Consider the following 18,875-nt stretch of genomic DNA (forward strand, 5'->3'; position numbering starts at 1 on the left):
AAAAGCCGTAGAGAACCATTTGAAGGAGACGCTGTAGTGGTAGTCGTTGGTGGGAAGGTGGTCTCTAAAATATCGTCTTCTGGTGGACTATCGGTTGGAGAGCGGGCTGACACATGTGAGTGCTTTTGTCGCTGTGAACGAACAGTATTAGAGCAAAAATATTATACGAATAATTTTATAGATATAAAGTTAATGGAATTTGTATGCTTACATTATTGAAAATTAAGTTGACTGAATGGTTATCTTAGAGTACCTTACTAAGTTTAGAGTTACCTCATACAGGTAAAATTTTGTGATTGGTTGAAATTCATAATTTTATGTGTAGAAACGAAACAAAATTTATTTATTGGAGTCTTAAAATTGAATAAATGCAAGTGACGTTATCGTAGATAAATCGTGGCATTTGTCGATTAAGAAGCTAATCAATCAGTTTCGATACGTTTGACGTCACTTACAGGTATCCAATAAAATCAGATTTAAATTTCCATGGTTTGGCATATTTCACTCACTTCTTCTCTGGTTGCAAGTATCCAATAGTAGATATGTTGCAAAATTATTCTTAACTATCCAATGTATCTTTTATAATTCAGGTGAAATAATTGGATTTTAAAACTATGATCTACACTTGGCACTTTGATTTTTATTAAATAATTTTTTCTTTCTGTGAAACAAAGAAAAAAAAACTGTTAATTTTCTTTGTTTTAAGATACGACTCGTTGAATGACATGACTCACTCGTTAAGAAGTTATTTATAAATAAACTACCGATTTTACATCTGAATTTTTCTTTTAAATTATAAGAAATTCTTATAAGTAATTATAAACTTATATTCTTGTAAATTAAACTCAATATTTTATTTCTTACTTTTTCGTGCAAGAGTTTTGCGAACAAAATCATAGAACAGTTGTTGCATTTTTAAATTATTTTTTCTATTTCTTTTGGCAACATTCACACAGTAAACATTAATCAAAGAAATAGGAATTTAAATTATGAAAGAAAGCCTCTCATTTTTGCGACTTTATAAAAAAAAAAGCTTTTTTTTCGACTACGACTATGATTAGCTGACTTGTCAAACAACAATTAATTTTCATAGATTTGTTAAAATATTCCCATAAGAAATTATTTCAATAAGATTTTACAACTTTACCAATAAGTGAGAAGGCTTGTTATGCCTTGCATTACAAGCCTTGCATAGTATTATTTACATGGTATTTTGTACAGCTTATTAAAGAAAAAATTCCGCTAATATGTAATGTGAATAATACATCTTACATACAGAATGAATCAGTGCAACGGTTATAAATATGGAAGAGAGATATGGCACATTATAAAGATTGTAATTTGCATTGCAACCTGTGTTCAAAATGCCATCCTACGCTACTAGGGACGCCTCCCTGCTATGAACTGGTTCTTCGTGCACATTTGAAATCGTATTTTTGTTTATCTAAATTTTCGTATTTTGTTTATCTAAATAATCATATTTTAGTTTATCTAAATTAGGTGTCAATTATACGTTTTCTACTGTAATTATTATCAATAATCGCATTTTAATAGACCCAGAAATAATTGTTTTATAGTGATTTAATGATTATGAGACCAACTTGGTGATCACGACAGGATAATCACCAAATTTTTTATTTACGATATAACAGCTACTTTTTAGCCATTCAAATGCATTTTTTGATAATAATTACTAAAACAAATATCGAAATAAGATAATTCAAATAAATGCCGTTTTAAAAGAGCACTAAATGTCAGTTAAATGGGGAGACGCACCTAGTGGTGTAGGATGACATTTACGATGGCATAGATTGAAGTTCATCCTAAGGATTGTCTCAGTCCTTAGAAAGTGCTTTATCTTTTCTCCAAGTTTGTAATAACCCCTATTATCGCCCTGAATGTGGTCTCTGTTCATATATACTTTGAATCTATTATGACAAACTTTTTTTCATTCTATAAATTTTGCAAAATATGAATGTGAAAGTAACAGATATTTAAGTTACATTTTTAACTTGATTATAAATCATTACTTTACCTTTGTATTTACTCGTGGAGGTTCACTGAAATCTATAACTTTACCCACTCTTTTATGTTTTCGGGGTTTTCTTCCTTCGATAGCATCGTATTCAACGGAAGTATCATCCGAAACATCTGGTGTCGCTCTTGTAGTTAAAATTTTATCTTTGTTTGGCGTCCAATCAGTCTGATAACTGCTGCCTAGTGATACCGTTGTAGTCACCATTGGCTTACTTATTTTTCTTGAGCCGAAACTTGAATAAGGATCAGACGTCGTCCCTCTGGTAATTAACGCAACAGATGAGCTAGGTTTATCACTTAATTTGGCGATTGTTGGCGTTACAAATGAAGCTTGAGCTTGCTGGTCGATATTCATGTAACTTAACAGATCTTCTAGAGGTAAAGCGAATCTTGAAACTGGCTTCGTTGGTGTAAGATGTGCCAAGGACTTGTGAGATCTATGGTTGCTCAAATCTCCGGAGTATTTCTTTTTCGGGGAAGTTTTCCCTGCGGGTCCAGAAGTTTTCTTTGATGTTTTCAGTTCTTTTTTCGTACCTATTGTGCCCTCTTTACAAATCCGTGTGTTCAAAACTGATTTGTCTTCGCACACCATAGACAGTTGATTGAATATTGAATCGGTGGGGCAATGGAAAGTGTTGCGTGTACCATCCGGTTGGCAGTAATGGAACACCTCACAGTCGAATTTAGAGTCTGAGAAATAACCCATTTTTCTTCGACAGTCAAAAGTTACTCGAGGTAATATTTTTTTCACAGCTTCTGTATTTTCTTCTGAACTTTTCATGGGAGGGGGTCCTGATGGAAACCATGGACTTGAAGATTGTACTGGTATAGACTGTAAAAAGATTTTTTTTAAAAAAAATTGAATGCAATGCCAGTTGTTAAGAAATATTATTTGTACATCATCATTGATTCTATTATTTCAAATTTATGTGAAAAAACTAGTGTAGAAAAAGTGTTATACTTTGGACAATTTTTACATGTAAGCTTTTAACTTCGTTTACAAATATTTAAGTTATACTAACATTTTACTCTTTAATATATTTATTTCTAAGCAAGCAATTTGAAAATAAAAATTTGTTCTCAATTTAAAGTCGAAATTATTTTTTCCAAAATAAAATCCCTTTTAGTACCATGGGAAATACATTTTGGTGCAGACAATGGTTAATATTTGAACCAGTTTTTGCCTACAAACACTTTATTTTTTTAAGGCTATAAATAAATAAAAAATGCGCATTGGAGATGTAAGTTCTCGCAAAATAAATAAAACAGTCAATGTCGAAACGAGATGAGAGAAACAAATATGAGCGTTTAGAACACTATTTCATAAAGAATTTATTGTAAGAAGAATGTTTGAAATTAAGATTTTCCTGAAGGCATATTATCCCAATTCGATAGGTATTGTCAATTTTGAAAACTTGTATTATTTCTCAAAAAATTAATAACTTTATTAAAAAATATTTTTGATAAGGATTTTTTCATTTGGCTGTAGGATGCAGCTGACTATCTTAAAAGAAAAAGAAAACTATTTATCGATTCGAAATTGGTCGATCCTCGAATCCTCTAAGGCCCACCGAATACATGCTCGTAAAATCTGTGGAATCGAAAGTCCTGTGGTCGGTCGGTGAGCAGTACCATGGCTACAGGAATCTTGAGAAAATTTCCTTCCCCATCAGATCTGTGTCTAAATTGAGGTTTTGGCCTCACGAATGAGTATTGCTGATTCTATCCGCGGGATTCTAAACTAAGACGTACTTTCACCCTTACGGTGCTCTCTTGTCAAACGAAATTCGCACCTTCCTGACTTAATTCGCAAAGGGGCAATGGCTGGCGAACTTGGCTTGTCTAAGTGTCGTTATAACCAACAATTTTTTAGTATCCTTATTCTCAGATTTTGTTTTAAAATTACAACGAAATCGACATAAACTTATTGACTTAAATCCACTACTTGGATAAGAAATTGACGAGCAGTGATGAAATATAATTAAACTTATATATTTAATCCTCTTTAATATACATAGGTTAAAGTTATTACACAATATTTATTGGACCCAGTAGGAAATGTAGCAACGATATTCCCACACTAATCTCGCAGAATTTTTAAGTGTCACAGAAATTACATCATTAGTGATAAGAGTAAGGAAAAAGTTCTGACTACCTAACGAGGCATGCAAAACTATGGACGATATTTTGGAAGAGAAAGCATGATTTTCCGTTTGAGCACCAATGACTTTATGTGCCGGATTAACTTTTTTAGTCCGAATTTTCTGTAGTGTTTTCAGAGCAGATTCATCCCTGGGCGATATGTTTGGCCTTGAAATTACTTTTCCGTGAAGAAAAAAAGTCATTGACAAGCATTTATCATCAGAGACTCTCATTAAAAGCCAATTTAGTCTACTTTCTGCTGCTATAAAAAGGCTTCAGGCTCCTGGGAAACTTGATAAATGAATTCAAAAGATTTCTGTGTCATGGTGGCATTTTGATGTTAATTCTTCGTGTGAATTATGTTAAAAATGACCAGTATATAGCTTTATCCGGAAAGAAAGTTATAATTTCTAAATAATTCAAGTATCTTCATGGCAAAAATCTTCCCGTGAATGTTTTAGAAGCATTTTTAAAATCCCATAAACGTATTACACGCAGTTACTACATGCTTGCTAAAGTGTTTCCACTGTATAAAATTTTAATAATATGTGTGGTCAGAGGAAAATTAATGTATACATTTATACAATTTTTTTTATTTGTTTCACAATGTCATTTAGATGCAAATATTTCAAGTAAAGAAATAAAAAATAATCGGTATAAAGTTTTATCCGTAACTAGAAGTACTAATTCGTAAACAGTTATATTCGCTAACCGAACAAAAATCACTATAGGTGTTTTAAAAACCACTTTAATATTCAAGAAATTTATCTGCATTCTTTGAAAAATGTTTCCAAGCACAAAAAGCTGTGATGTAATATCTCTTCGAAATTTGATGTTGAACAACCTTAAAAATCGTACGAATGAACACTTTTTTCATGTAGTTACCATATCATATTCATATACATATTCATATCATATTCATATGTTTCATATACAATTGAAATGGTGCTCTAAACATCAAAAATGCAAAAGTTGACGCTGAGATTACGCATACTATAAGTTAAATATTTTCGCTTCCGAAAACTCCAGTGTTGGTGCATTTTTGACATTGCCAGTAATTGTTTACAAGCGATAACAAGTTGGCAAGTGCTTATGGTTGACTTCAAAGCTGCTTTTCATCTACAGAGACAAATATTCGCTGTTAAAAATCATGTTTTTAGTTGCGCAATAAGAATTTTTATATGCTAATTTTGAAGTGTCTATAAACTCTATTAAATAGTTTTATCATATATGATTTTTATCCGCTACTACTTTGTTAAGCGTAGTTCAAATTGGTCTCAATATTCCCCTATGCTACTCGTATGTTTTATTTACAAACTAATTTCATTTTAAGAATTAGTGTATGTAGTATGTATGCTGCATAAGTTATTGATTCTTTCTTTATAGTGTCGCGTAAAAATAATTTCACTATTCTTCTGTGTATTATATCCTACTGAAATTATAAATTTCAGTGTTACTGATCTACTAACACTGGGGCGACTTCTTCACAACGAGTAAAAAATATTCCATATTCAGCACGAGGAACTATCCTTGGTTTTAGAGCAGTGGAACACCACTTTAGAGTAAAGTAGTTGCCACCGTTTTTGTGTTCAGATACTCGAAATTTTTTTACAGTGTCCGATGAAGATTTTTCATTGTTAATAAAACATTTTTAGAATATTTTCATCAAAATAAATGTATATTTAATTACAAACGTCGCCTTTTTAGACATTTGAAAGAAACGAGAGAGGCAGAAATAATCGTCAAATCGACAAAAATTATCGTCATATAGACAACAATTGTCGTGTAGTTTAAAAATGTAATTCAAGTTCCTTGTAAACAATGCGCTTTAATGGAGGTATTAAGAAGCAAATGTTTCGTATAAATAATTTTAAAAATAAGCATAAGCATACCTGCAACGTAAATTAATTCTTGAATTGAAATTAGTTTGTAAATCTCACTTACGCATAGCACAGAGAGAATATTGAAACCAATTTGAATTACGATTAACAAAGCAGAAGCGGGGGAAAAAATAACGTGTTTCTATAAATATGAGTTAAAAACTCGTAAATAATGTAAGTTAAGAGCTAAAAATTTTCCTTAATTGTTTCAGAAATTTTTTTAATGTCGCAGAAAAATAGCAGAATTTCTGCGTGTCCACAAAATATTTCCCAGATCTGAATCGTTGACAGTATATCAGAAAGCTTTGGGTTTTTTTCTTCAGAATATATAATTAAGTTTCAAGATAATCGGGGAATTTAGTAGAAATAGATGTGACAAAAATAACTGCTAAATGTTATTAAAAACCGTAAAAAAATGTTATCGAAGCATACTAACAGCATAAAATTTCCTATTAATATCTCAGAATCATTTTTAATATTCCGAAAACGTTGCACAGTTTCCACCTCACGATGTGAAGCTTAGAAAGTAGATCATTTTTAATTTAATTTAATGTATTAATTAAATATTTGATAGTAGATCATATATTAAATTTAATGGCAAGTTAATAATTTTTAGGCATTTTAACAGAATATATTTGTTAAAAGTAATTGCCAAATGTTCATTAAGATATGCTTAAAGCTCGCAGGAAACTTAATATATGCATTTTAAAAGAAATCAGTACAAGTAAAATAGTTAGAAGTAAATAAGTTGTGTAAATAAAATTGAAAACGACCACATGGAAACAAAATCCTATTCTGAAAAGGGTAAAAAAAGGGAAAAAAAACATCTTTTCCTAAAAACCAATATCAAAACTAACTAATATCAAAATTTTTAAGTGTTGAAATTTAGAAAATCAAAATTTCTTGAAATTTTGCATTAATGATAAGAGCTTACCATTCCTTCAACCTTTCAAAGCAGAATTTTTATTAAATAGTATGTTTTTCATACTCTTTTTTTCAATATTTTGTATTAATTTTGGTAAAAATAAGTGAAAAATATTATATTTATTATTTTAATAATTTATGGCTTTGAAATACAGCATGAAGCACAGGTGCTTTTTTCTGCGTTAAAGGTAAAATCTTCGAAACACTTCCAAACAATAATTTTTCAAATTTGCACTTATTTAGATATTGAAATTTCTTTAATTTACAAAAATCCATTAATACATTTTCAGTTTACTATTAGACAGTTTTTTGTATTTAGAACGTAAACACTATGTACGTAAACACTATGTGTATCTATACACTATGATTTTATTGTATTGATATATTTTGATTTGGCTACATTGATGCAATATTCGAAAGCACTCCTATTTGCGGATATAATCGTGTGAGCTGATGAAGAGATTATATCTTTTTTTCCGGATTTGTATTAATTTAAAAAAAATTTTCTTCGTTTTTCTTTTTTTTTCTCTTTGTATTTATTTATTGTACTATATATATATAAGTTCAAAATGTAGATAAAACAGGGGAAAAATAACAGAACAATGAAAAAGGGAAAAGAAGGGAAATAAAAATAACAAAATACCAGGAAAAAAGAAAAATCCGAAAAAAGGACAAATTTTTTTAAAAAATCCGGAAAATAAAAGATATAATCTTTTCATCAGCTCACACGATTATATCCGCAAAAAAGAGGATGAAAAGATTATATCTTTCATTTTCCGGATTTTTAAAAAATTTTGTCCTTTTTTCGGATTTTTTTTCTTCTTCTTTTTTTCCGGTTTTTTGTTATTTTTATTATTATTTCCTTTCTTTTCCCTTTTTTCATTGTTCTGTAATTTTTCCCTTGTTTTATCTACATTTTGAACTTATACTATGAGTTCTATTTACTTGCAGCTTATGCGGAATAAATAAAACTTATTGTTTTTCTTAATTTTCTTCGTGTTTTTTTGTATTTATTTATTATGGTATATTTATATATACACAGACCTTGCTGAGTATTTGTTTATACGATTTCACTATATTTGCTTATCTTCGGCGTCGGTTGTATTTACAATAAGTCACATATTTTATCCGATCGCCTTCTCCGCATACACTATAAGTGTTTAAAGCACAATGAATAATTATCATAATATATACTATAGTTTTTGTTCAAATGAATGAACAATGTAGTGTTGATGATTACACTGTTTTCTTTTCTCCAGAAAGTTGTTTCGACCATTCATTCAGAGATTTATTGTTAAAGTGATGCATTTTAGTAGGTCGAAAATGAAAGGGAGAGCGAATCACAATGGATTAACAATTCATTAAATTAGAAAAGAAGTTTCAAAACCAGATTACTTTTGTTATCTAATAATTGTTGTGAAGTATTTTTCCGCAAAAGTTGACCTTAGTACCTCGCGGTGCCTAGGCTATATCATTTCAAGGCCGGCATTTCTAACCTAGTTTTAGTTAAGATATGTGTTTTTGTTTGATATACTGCACCGGGAAGTGACAGGTTATCGCTTGCCGGTAACGTGTTCTGAACAATGAGTATTTTCCATCAAAATATTAATTACCATTGAATAAGTTATGAAAATTTTTCAAATTGCATAGGGAAATAGGTATTGAAAATCTAATAAAGTAGGCCATTACCTGTGTTGTTTTCTCAGCTTTGCTTATCCCTCTGTCCAGCAGAAAAACTGAAATTAAAATTTTAAACACCATGAGTGTCATATTACAACTATGGAACTTGTTAGATAAAAGGATTAGTCAATTTTCAAGAACTAATTCTGTTGACTTCAATTATTAAAACGGAGAAAAACTCAGCAATATTTTTTGTGCTTGAAAGAACTTTCAAACAAATTCTGCATAATTGCAATTTTATTGATGAAAGAGTCATTTTTACAAAAAAGAAGTTCTAAATACAATCATGTTTCGTTTCTCTCTATATTAAACGGTTGCCGCAGCTATTGAGAGTGTTCAACTAAATGCTACATTTCGTTTAGCGGCTCAAGAAACTTGAAGTTAAAAAGGCGTGTAGAAAATGTACAGAGAGTACGATGGAATAAGAATGAAAGAACTTTCAAACAAATTTTTCATAATTGCAATTCATTGCTAAAAAGAGTCATTTTCACAAAAAGAACGTTTTAATATAATCCTGTTTCATTTCTCTCTATATTAAAGAATGGAAAGCGTCAACGCTTCTGTTGAGGGGGTGGTTGAACTAAACGTTACATTTCATTCGGAACATTTGACTATTAGCTTGAGAATTATTAATTGTTAAACTCTTACGGAAATAATACCAAACGGTCAGCTCTTCAAGATTCAGAAAAGCTACAGTGTAAAAAATTTCAAAAACTAATTTTGACACGAGAAAAAAATTTCTAAAAATCTCAGAGAACTTAATTTAATATCATGTTTCCGATTAATTGAGAAACATTTTAAGGAAACAGAATCACATTGACGCCAATTCAGTTTTAGTGGTTCCCGAAATATTCAGAAACGTTTTTGAAAATTGCATGTATCGTAGCTGCCTCATATATTCAAAAGCGTTTCTGGATCTTTTTTTACAGTGTATTTCACTATTAAAACTTAATGTGTTGAAAGGGCCGTTTTGTTTAAATACTTTTTTTTCAAGTCCAGTTGATTATTTTTCAAATTCAAGTAATCGCTTATTTTGTTACAATTAATATATTAACAAAATGTTCTTACACGAAATAATAATATTTGTATATTTTATAGAACAAAATTATTATTATTATTGGAAAAAATATCGATTTTTAAAGAAAAAAAAGTTTAAAATAACTGCAAGGCAACAAGTAAACAGGGGCTGAGCCTTTTAGCTGTATAAAAAAAGTTTAGAATTATCGATCTCAAAATTAATCTATCCTGAAAAGTTCTAAAAAAAAATTCGTTGTTTTTAACTGCGTTTTTATTGACTCATTTTTATGTTAGGGGGGATGGATTGAATTAAAGTTCCGTGCCTGATGACAAATCGAGTTATAAGTGTTTTCTGTCCGGTGCAAGCATAATTTATCGTCATTTTATTATCAACTGGAATATATCGCAAAATTGATTTCTGACTACTGCCCAGCTACTTCGTATTCTAAGATTTAAAGTCGAGCTCTGTACTGTGAGATAAAAGAAATTTTAATCGTTTCCTGACAAAGTAGAATTTATCGTCATATAACCAATAAACTTTCATATGACCGACATTATTATAATTTCGACTTTTGTTCACCTTTTTTTTTTTACAAGCTAGTTATAACCATATAGTTTCTTTCCTTAAAGTTTTTTGCAACAATTTTTGGTTTTCTTTACTTTTTTATTATTTCATTGGTCGAATTTTGCTCTATCGCTTTTACCGACAAGCCGTTATTGGCAAAGAAATGCATCAACCGCATTGCTGATAATAGACATTTTATAAGATGAAGAGTTAAAAAAGGCTCAAACGATTCTTAATGATAAAATAAATAAGCTAAAATTTTTAAATTTTGGAATACCGGATAATTTACTTGTATAAGCTTACTGACGCTACGATGGCGCAGTTGGTTAAGATGTCGCTCACACAACTGATGTAGATCTTGGGGTCGTGAGTTCGATCCTGGCTGTCGACTAAACAACCAGCTTGTATACGTATAGAAGGTGCACGAAAAATCTGTCGTGGTTGAAAGTTCTCTCTTTGGTTGTGATTTAAAAGTTTGGAGAGAGAAGTATCGGCCCAGGTGCGCGGCATTCCGACCACAGTTGTTAAAAGGTAGAGCTTAAAAAATGGGATAGGTGATTGACCATGATTAGATGGTGCGTTTGTATAAGTTTGGTTTTAAAATCATGACGCGAAAAAAAACTTGATGAACTAAAAGTAACGTTATTGCTTGCAAAGGTGTTAACTTTAAATTCGCTGTTTTTAAACGTTCTTTAACACAAATACTTTAACTGAGGAATTGTGATAATTACTAATTCTAACATAAATGGGATTTAAGTAATTATTAGAAATAAAATATCATTTTTTACTGAACTAATTTTCCTTCATAGTTAACTAAATCTCAGACAGTTTAAATAGGATGGTTATTTATAAATACAATGTTAACCTATTTTTTTTTTTTCAAACAAAATCTCAATCATTTATTTTTTCAAACGTCAATAGAGTTTTTAAAAATATTTTCTTCTACTGTTCCATACTGTGTTCTTTGCTATTTTAAGATCTTGAGCATTAATATAACAATGCCTTCAACTTAAAAATCAACTAATTTTTATTTATTAATCATAAATTGAATAAACTATCTAATTAAACTCGGTAATTTCTCCAGTCATTCACCTTACGCACGAAGAGTTAAGCAACAAATTGTTTACTGAACTCCCAGAACAATAGGTCCCATGCTCTTCTGATTGATCTAATAATTGATTTTCATTCTTTTTTCAGTTTTTTTTTTCTCAACCGAAAGAACTGCTTCATCTCTTTCTTTCGTCCTCGAAAATTAAATTACGACTTTTTTTTTCCGCGTTTAATTGCATCCAACGTGAAAGTGATGAAAATGAAACCAAGTTCAAAGTCCTTGCAAACTTTCTCCTTGCTATTGACCACCATATTCCACACATGAGTGGTCAGAGAGCTCTTGTGTCATTTGGCGCGACCCAAGAAAGCATGACACATCCTATGACAAGACGAAAGAGAGGATTTGACTGTTCATTAGTAAGGTTGATAGACACCGTGCTCCAATAATTGTTGATTTCGCTTTTCCTTAAAGTACTCGTTGGCGTGTGTCCTTTACTAATTAGTTATATGGCGTATAACTGTAATCCATAACTGTCACTAACTCTCATTTTAAACGATGCAAAACGCATTCATCAAACCGGGACAAAAGTTGGATTTGAATATGCAACTTTCAACTGAATCCCTTTATCAACTGAAAAGTCGAGTGAATAAAAGATCTTAGAGAAATTTTTAGCGAATTTGAGTAACTTAACTTTTAAGTTCGTGCGTTAACAGCAGTAAATAAAGATTATTCCTTGTCATTATTTCTCCTCGTAAGACGCCAATTGGTGAAATCTGTAATTCCCAATTCCCTAACACTCTTTTGAACTATTGGCGTCATAGCGTTCGCTCTTTTGGACTCTCAATTTTTGGCCAATGCAGTAAACAGTTAATACGCTTAATTTATACACAACCATATTATCTGCAAATTTATTGAATGTAAAAAGAAATTCAGCTCAAAAAGCATAAAACTCACTTGAGCACTATGCCATCAATAATTTATTTTCATGGTATGGTCGCCGTTGTCATTTTAGAATTTAAAACTTTATGATAAGCAGATAACATTGAGTATAAGATCATAGAAATAGGAGAGAAAATGTAGATATTATTTATTGCAATTTTTATCCCAAGATTTGAATCATATATCAGTTAGATCGATTTTAATCCCAATAAATAGAAAGTGTTCTTTCATTTACTAAAATTTAGCAAACCACTTCCCCTGATAAAGAAATAGGGGTACAAAAAACGTATTTTTGTATTGAAATCTTCATTCTACTTTTGAACTCTATGGATAGATCGATATCGATTTCAAACTATCAGTAAAATGCTACTTCTTTTGAAAATTTTAAATGTTTTTTATCCTTATTAAAAAAAATTCTAAAGCATTATATTTATTTCACAGAAAGTACTGTACAGATTGTTTTTTTTTTTGTATTGCTGAAATTCTATTGCTTTGTTTTCTTTTATTGTTTTTAACTTCCACCCGTGATTTTGTATTCTGAATGCATATCACTTCGATTCATATGAATAAAATTGACTGACAGAATGTTTAATCACAAGTCACAAACAGCACGTCGCTATAGATGAAATAAATTGCAAATTATGCTATTAAAGTGGTAAATCATTGACTTCCGTTTACACATTAATCACAAGTCACAAACAGCAGGTCGCTACAGATGAAATAAATTGCAAATTATGCTATTAAAGTGGTAAATCATTGACTTCTGTTTACAAATCACATCATCATTTCACGCAACTAAACTAGTCTTGCCAATTTTTTGATAAGTTGATTTTAAATAACGCCAACTTCTGGGGGAAGAAAACTTCACTTGAATTCAAAATTTAGAAACAAAATGATATAACAATGATCTTAACATATTGATTGGTATTAACATAAACATATTGAATGGTATATATGTAACATATATGTAATATATATATATGTAACATATTGAATGGTATTAAAATGATATGAATGATTTATTTCAAGACTTTTAAGGGGGGCCAATTTATGTCTAAAATCAGATCAGATTAAGGCTCCTATACTATCAGAGCTGACCTATCAAGCAATATTGGAGCAAAAAAGTTCACAAGTTAACGTTATGTTAGTATTGTGCTTATTTGGAGCAAAAATAGATGATGAGTCGGCCTGTCTAATTCAGGGGCTCTAGATCAGATCAATCTGAATCAGATTTAATTGGATACCAGAAAATGATGTCACGCGTGTATGTCGAACCTGATTGGCTGACCCACGCGTGACGTCGATTGCAAGTCAAGTATATAACTGTGATTGAAAAAGTATATTCTGAGTTTTCTTTAACTGCTTAAATTAACAAATGAAAAAATTTACTCACCAATTAATGAAGAAATAAATACGGGATAGGCGTTTAGCCTATGATAAATCATTGTAATATCTTTTTTCTTGTTCTTCAAGATATTCTAACCATGCTGCTTACAAAATCAACATTTCCTAAAACTGCTTTCTTTAGTTTAATTTCATGATGGTAACTGTAGTTTCTTCTGTAAAATTGAAAATAAACAGCCATTAACTACATGGAAAATGTTTTTCACAATTCATTTTTCTTAACTATCTTACTAAACAATTTACTTACTAGTACAATTTAATGAAATAAGATGATTGTTTATTTACTTTTTTAATTCAATTTATTTATATTTCAAATAAAATCATTATTTTATGAATTTTTATTTCAATAAAAATCTTATTTCATTAAATTTTACATGCTGAAAATCATTTAAGGTATCCAATTGGTTTTGTCAAAATTTTTTTAAAGCTTTTTATTATTTTTTTATTAAGATTTTTATTTTTATTTGGCAATTTTTAATTAAGTTTAATTAATGAAAACAAGGCAAAAATGGTTTTAGTTTTGTTTTCGTAAGTTTACTTCCGGTTTCGGTTTTTGTCTGACAACATACGAAAAAGCAAGTATACCTTAATTTCTAAAAATCGGAGTTTAAATATTTAAGGAGTTTTGGAAGGCTAATGAACTAAGGTTTAAATATGGATAACAAAAAGAAGAAAAAAAATCAGAATTTTATCGAAATTGCCGATATTTCCCCAAAATTTATGTAGCGTATAAAGATATAGTGTATAAAATTACTTGAATCTTCAACTTTAATTTACTGTATCCAACTTAACTTTAATGTACTCTTCTATATTCTCTCAATTTAAATTAATTATACTTTACTTTCACGATGCTAACAACTACTGAAATAAATTATTAAAAGTAATTTTTTCTTACTTACGATTATTTTCACTTAAAAATATTTAAAAACAGATGAAAATGATTTAAATACGTTGTTTTGAGCTTACACGTACAATAATAGAATAAGAAACTGTTCTATAAGAATATATTCTTATTAAATAGATTAGCCAAAAAAGGTATTATATCCGAGTATAGAAATTTAGGGAGAAAAAATTGCCATTGCAAGAATTTCAGGGAGAAAAAATTTGCTAATTCAAAAATTTATGGGAAAAAAGTTGCCATTGCAAAAGTTTTAGGGAGAAAAAATTGGCTAATTCAAAAATTTAGGGCTAAGAAGTTGCCATTGCAAAAATTTAGGGTGAAAAAAATAGCCATTGCTAAAGTTCAGGGAGACAAAATATTGCCACTTGCGTGAAAAATTTTGCACACACGTGCTTAAATTTTTGCTTTAAATGAGCTTTTTCTGCAATACGTATCCTATATTTCCAAATATATTATGAAAAGCGTGGCGATCACGAAGGCTTGAATCAAAACAGTAGTAAAAGATATTCACGCATAGCTATTTTGAACGAATGAAAGAAAACCTTCAAGGTTGAGGAAAACCATCAAGAAGAATTGATGATTACTTAAAAGCTTGGCCTTAATACAAAGAGAGTGGAAATTTGCTCACAGGTGAATCCGAAACTTCTGCCCGACCTATTTTTAATGATCTTCTTCCAAACGCACAGCAATATTTTGAATACTTAAATTAAGGCTCTAATGAAAGATTTATGGCTATCTTGGATTCGCTACACTTCGTATCTCAGACATTATTCCTTAATTATAGATGTAAATCACTAATGTGTGTTAAACTATCCAAATTTTCCTATATAACACGTTTTAGGATTTGTAATCACGTAATGGTGAGAGAATGACTAAAACCGATTACTTTTATTCGTTTATTGTCGATTAACTGAATAAGATGTTTTTAGGGCATCGATATTATATGCGTTAAACTATCACTTATTCGTGAATCACAAATTCAAGCATTATAGTCACTTAATGGTGAGAGAATGGCTAAGACTGATTACTTTTATTCGGTAATTGTCGGTAATTCTATGTTTGTGTGACTACGTTTTATATTGTATGAGTTAAACTCTTACTTATTCGTGTGTTGTAATTTCAAGCATTAATGGCTAGAGAAGTATAAAACTGATTACTTTGGTTCGTTAATTGTTGGTTAAATAAATATTTTATGAATACGTTTCAAATTGTATGAATTGAACTATCACTTATTCGTGTATTGCAAATTCAAGCATTATAATCACACAATGGTGAAAAAATAAATAAAACCGTTTACTTTTATTCGTTAATTGTCTATTATTTTAACATTTTTTCATAACAATCTTTTACATTGCATGCGTTATACTTATTCGTACGTCATAAATTTAAGAATTATAACCACTTCATGATGTGAAAATGACTGAAAATTAATATTGTTAATAATTAAAATGTTTGTTTACTGAATAATATATTTAGATGATAGTTTTTAAGTTGTTTTTATAGATACTAAAAATTTATCACTCCCTCTTTTTAGAATGTTTAGGACATTAATAATTTAATGTTGCTTTCTTATAATTTGTTAAATGATCAAATATTATCATTACCTTTCATAATGTAGTTCATAGTATTTCAAAAGTAAACATTTATAAGTATTATGACTTGAAAGCAATTTTTGTTGTTTTAACTGGGGTACAAAATCAAGTATGAAGTATTTACATTGTTGATTTTAAAAACTAAACTGAAAGTATAAAAATTAAATATTTTTTACCAAAGTTATTCTTTTTGAAAGGAAAATAGTTGATCATGCAGAAAATTTGTTCGAGCATAGTTCCTGAATGCTTTTCATTACATGATTGGATGACTATATAGTAGTTTTATTTATTTGGAGCAACAAACTGATTTACTTTAAAATTGCATAATAATATGGAACCATAATTCTTATTGCTATAGACTCCTCCAGAAATCTGAAACGTAACTCGATAAGCCGAAATAATTGAGACCGAACTTATTTTGGATATTCGAAATATTCGGGTTTTATAAAAAGGCTTTTTTATTCATATAGGAATCAAAATTGGTTGGAATCATTTCATCGATGGAATCAAAATTGATAATTTAAAAATATACTGTAAAAATAGAGTTATGAATGGCGATAAACAAACTTGTTCAAACTTGCGGAAAACTGTTAAGTACCCTTTTCATAGTAAGTGCTAAATAGTTACACAATTTTACGCGTCGGGTTTTGTTGGGTAAAGGGTAAAGAGGGGTGAAAGTTCTATACTGCTATTGCAGTGTTTCCTAAAGTGTGGTACACGTACCCCCCGGGGTACGGGTACAGTTCAGCGGGGGTACGTGTTCTTATGCAAAATATCTTGATACAAACAAAAATTTACGATTACGTATTTTTTATTGGCTACTTTTTGCAGAGTTAACAGTCAATAATTAGTGGTGTCAACAGCCAGCTGTGATTTTTAACTTTTGTGCAATTTTTTATAGTAAAAAGTACATTAATTTTTTTATTAGTGGTACACAGGTGCTACGAAAAATTTAGAAAGGGTACACAAAAGTCATAAGTTTGGGAAACACTGCTGTAAGTGTAGTGTGAGTCGTGATGGCTCAGGGTATAGTGCAAACGCTTCCCAATGAGGTGACCACCCGGGTTCGAATAACAGCGATAGCTGGTCGATGCGAATTCCGCACCAGGCTCGCACCGACCACATTGCTGAAGTAAAATATCATCAGTAGACGGAACAAAGAATATACAGTGTGAGAAGAAGTCTAGCTTCTCCGATACGCAGCAGGGGCCAGCAAGGTCCCTCTGTATGACAAGAAAAGCGCCAAAGGTTTCTGAGCCGACGCATGCGCACATCTTTCATCCATCATAGCGTCTCTAAACTTGTTTAACAACAAATTTTTCGCCATATTTAAAGTGACTGTTTAAAGTGACATCTTTAAGTGACCGATATCTATTTAANATGTATTAAACAATTAATGTGCAACAGACATCAAATTGTCAAGATATAAAACTTAAAAGTATTTAAAACATATATAGATTTTTTACGAAAATTGTCCACAAAAAAGGACAACTAATATATTTTAGTTCACTGGCCACAAAAAAAGGCTTTGCAGGCGGCCAATTGGCAACCACTGATGTAGCTTATAGTATTTAGAAAGTAAACATTTATAAGTATTATAATTTAAAAGCGATTTTTGTTATTTTAACTAGGGTGCAAAATCAAATATGAAGTATTTGCATTAATGATTTTAAAAACTAAAGTGAAAGAATAAAAATTAAATCTTTTTTACCAAAGTTATTCTTTTTGAAAGGAAAATAGTTGATCAGGAAGAAGATTTGTTCGAGCATAATTCCTAAATGCTTTTCATTACATGATTGGATGACTATATAGTAGTTTTATTTATTTGGAACAACAAACTGATTTACTTTAAAATTGCATAATAAAATGGGACCACAATTCTTATTGCAATAGACTCCTCGAGAAATCTGAAGCGTAACTCGATAAGCCGAAATAATTGAGACCGAACTTATTTTGGATATTCGAAATATTCGGATTATATGAAATGCTTTTTTTTAATTCATATCTATTTTCATCGATGGAATCAAAATTGATAATTTAAGAATATACCGTAAAAATAGAGATATGAATGGCGCTAAACAAACTCGTTCAAACTTGCGGAAAACTGTTAAGTACCCTTTTCATAGTAAGTGCTAAATAGTTGCACAATTTTACGCGTCGGGTTTTGGTGGGTAAAGTGGGATGAAACTTCTATTCTGCTATTGGATCCCTTTTTCTCAAAACATAGAGGATAGCCGCAATCTGCGAAATATGTTCCCAATAGTTTGGTCAAGAAGGCGGTCTAAAGTTTAAACCCCTTGATTTTAATCTTACTTTAGGCTTATTTCGCCATTACAAAAGTCATATATTTATAATTCGATTTCTCAGGAACTATTCTACCGATTTCCATTTAAAATGATATTCTTTAAAATGATGCAAAATTTTAGACACATTGAAATTAAAAATATTTTGGCTACTATTAAATAAAATAATAAGTTATTACTAAAAATTACTTTTTGTACGGAATTATCTGTGGATAAACAAATTTTATAATTGTGAACAAGAATTTTTCAATTCGCTAAAAAAGTTCTTAGGACATGGTGAAATGCACGGAAAGTAAAATTAATATCAAGGAGTTCAAGTTTTGGATTTCTGTCCTGCAACTATTGGGACCATATTTTCTATTTTCTAGATTGCGGCTATATTTTGAATGTAAAGAATCAAAATCAGTCAAAAAAAAGGTATGCTTATTCAGAAAAAGTAC

General features: G+C 30.1%; 1 protein-coding gene across 1 annotated transcript in view; it reads right to left on the minus strand.

The window, feature by feature from the left end:
• Positions 1 to 18,875, minus strand: part of LOC107450730 (uncharacterized) — a 52,335-nt gene that overhangs the window by 15,223 nt on the left and 18,237 nt on the right. Inside the window, exons 2-5 of the mRNA XM_071180382.1 lie at positions 13,629 to 13,794; positions 8,673 to 8,719; positions 2,036 to 2,869; positions 7 to 131 (exon numbers count right to left, since the gene is read on the minus strand). Coding sequence (XP_071036483.1) covers positions 7 to 131; positions 2,036 to 2,869; positions 8,673 to 8,719; positions 13,629 to 13,680 — 1,058 coding nt within the window. The 5' untranslated portion in view covers positions 13,681 to 13,794. The remainder of the gene's footprint in view (positions 1 to 6; positions 132 to 2,035; positions 2,870 to 8,672; positions 8,720 to 13,628; positions 13,795 to 18,875) is intronic.

Source organism: Parasteatoda tepidariorum, chromosome 4, assembly GCF_043381705.1.
Source record: "Parasteatoda tepidariorum isolate YZ-2023 chromosome 4, CAS_Ptep_4.0, whole genome shotgun sequence".
NCBI lineage: Eukaryota > Metazoa > Arthropoda > Arachnida > Araneae > Theridiidae > Parasteatoda > Parasteatoda tepidariorum.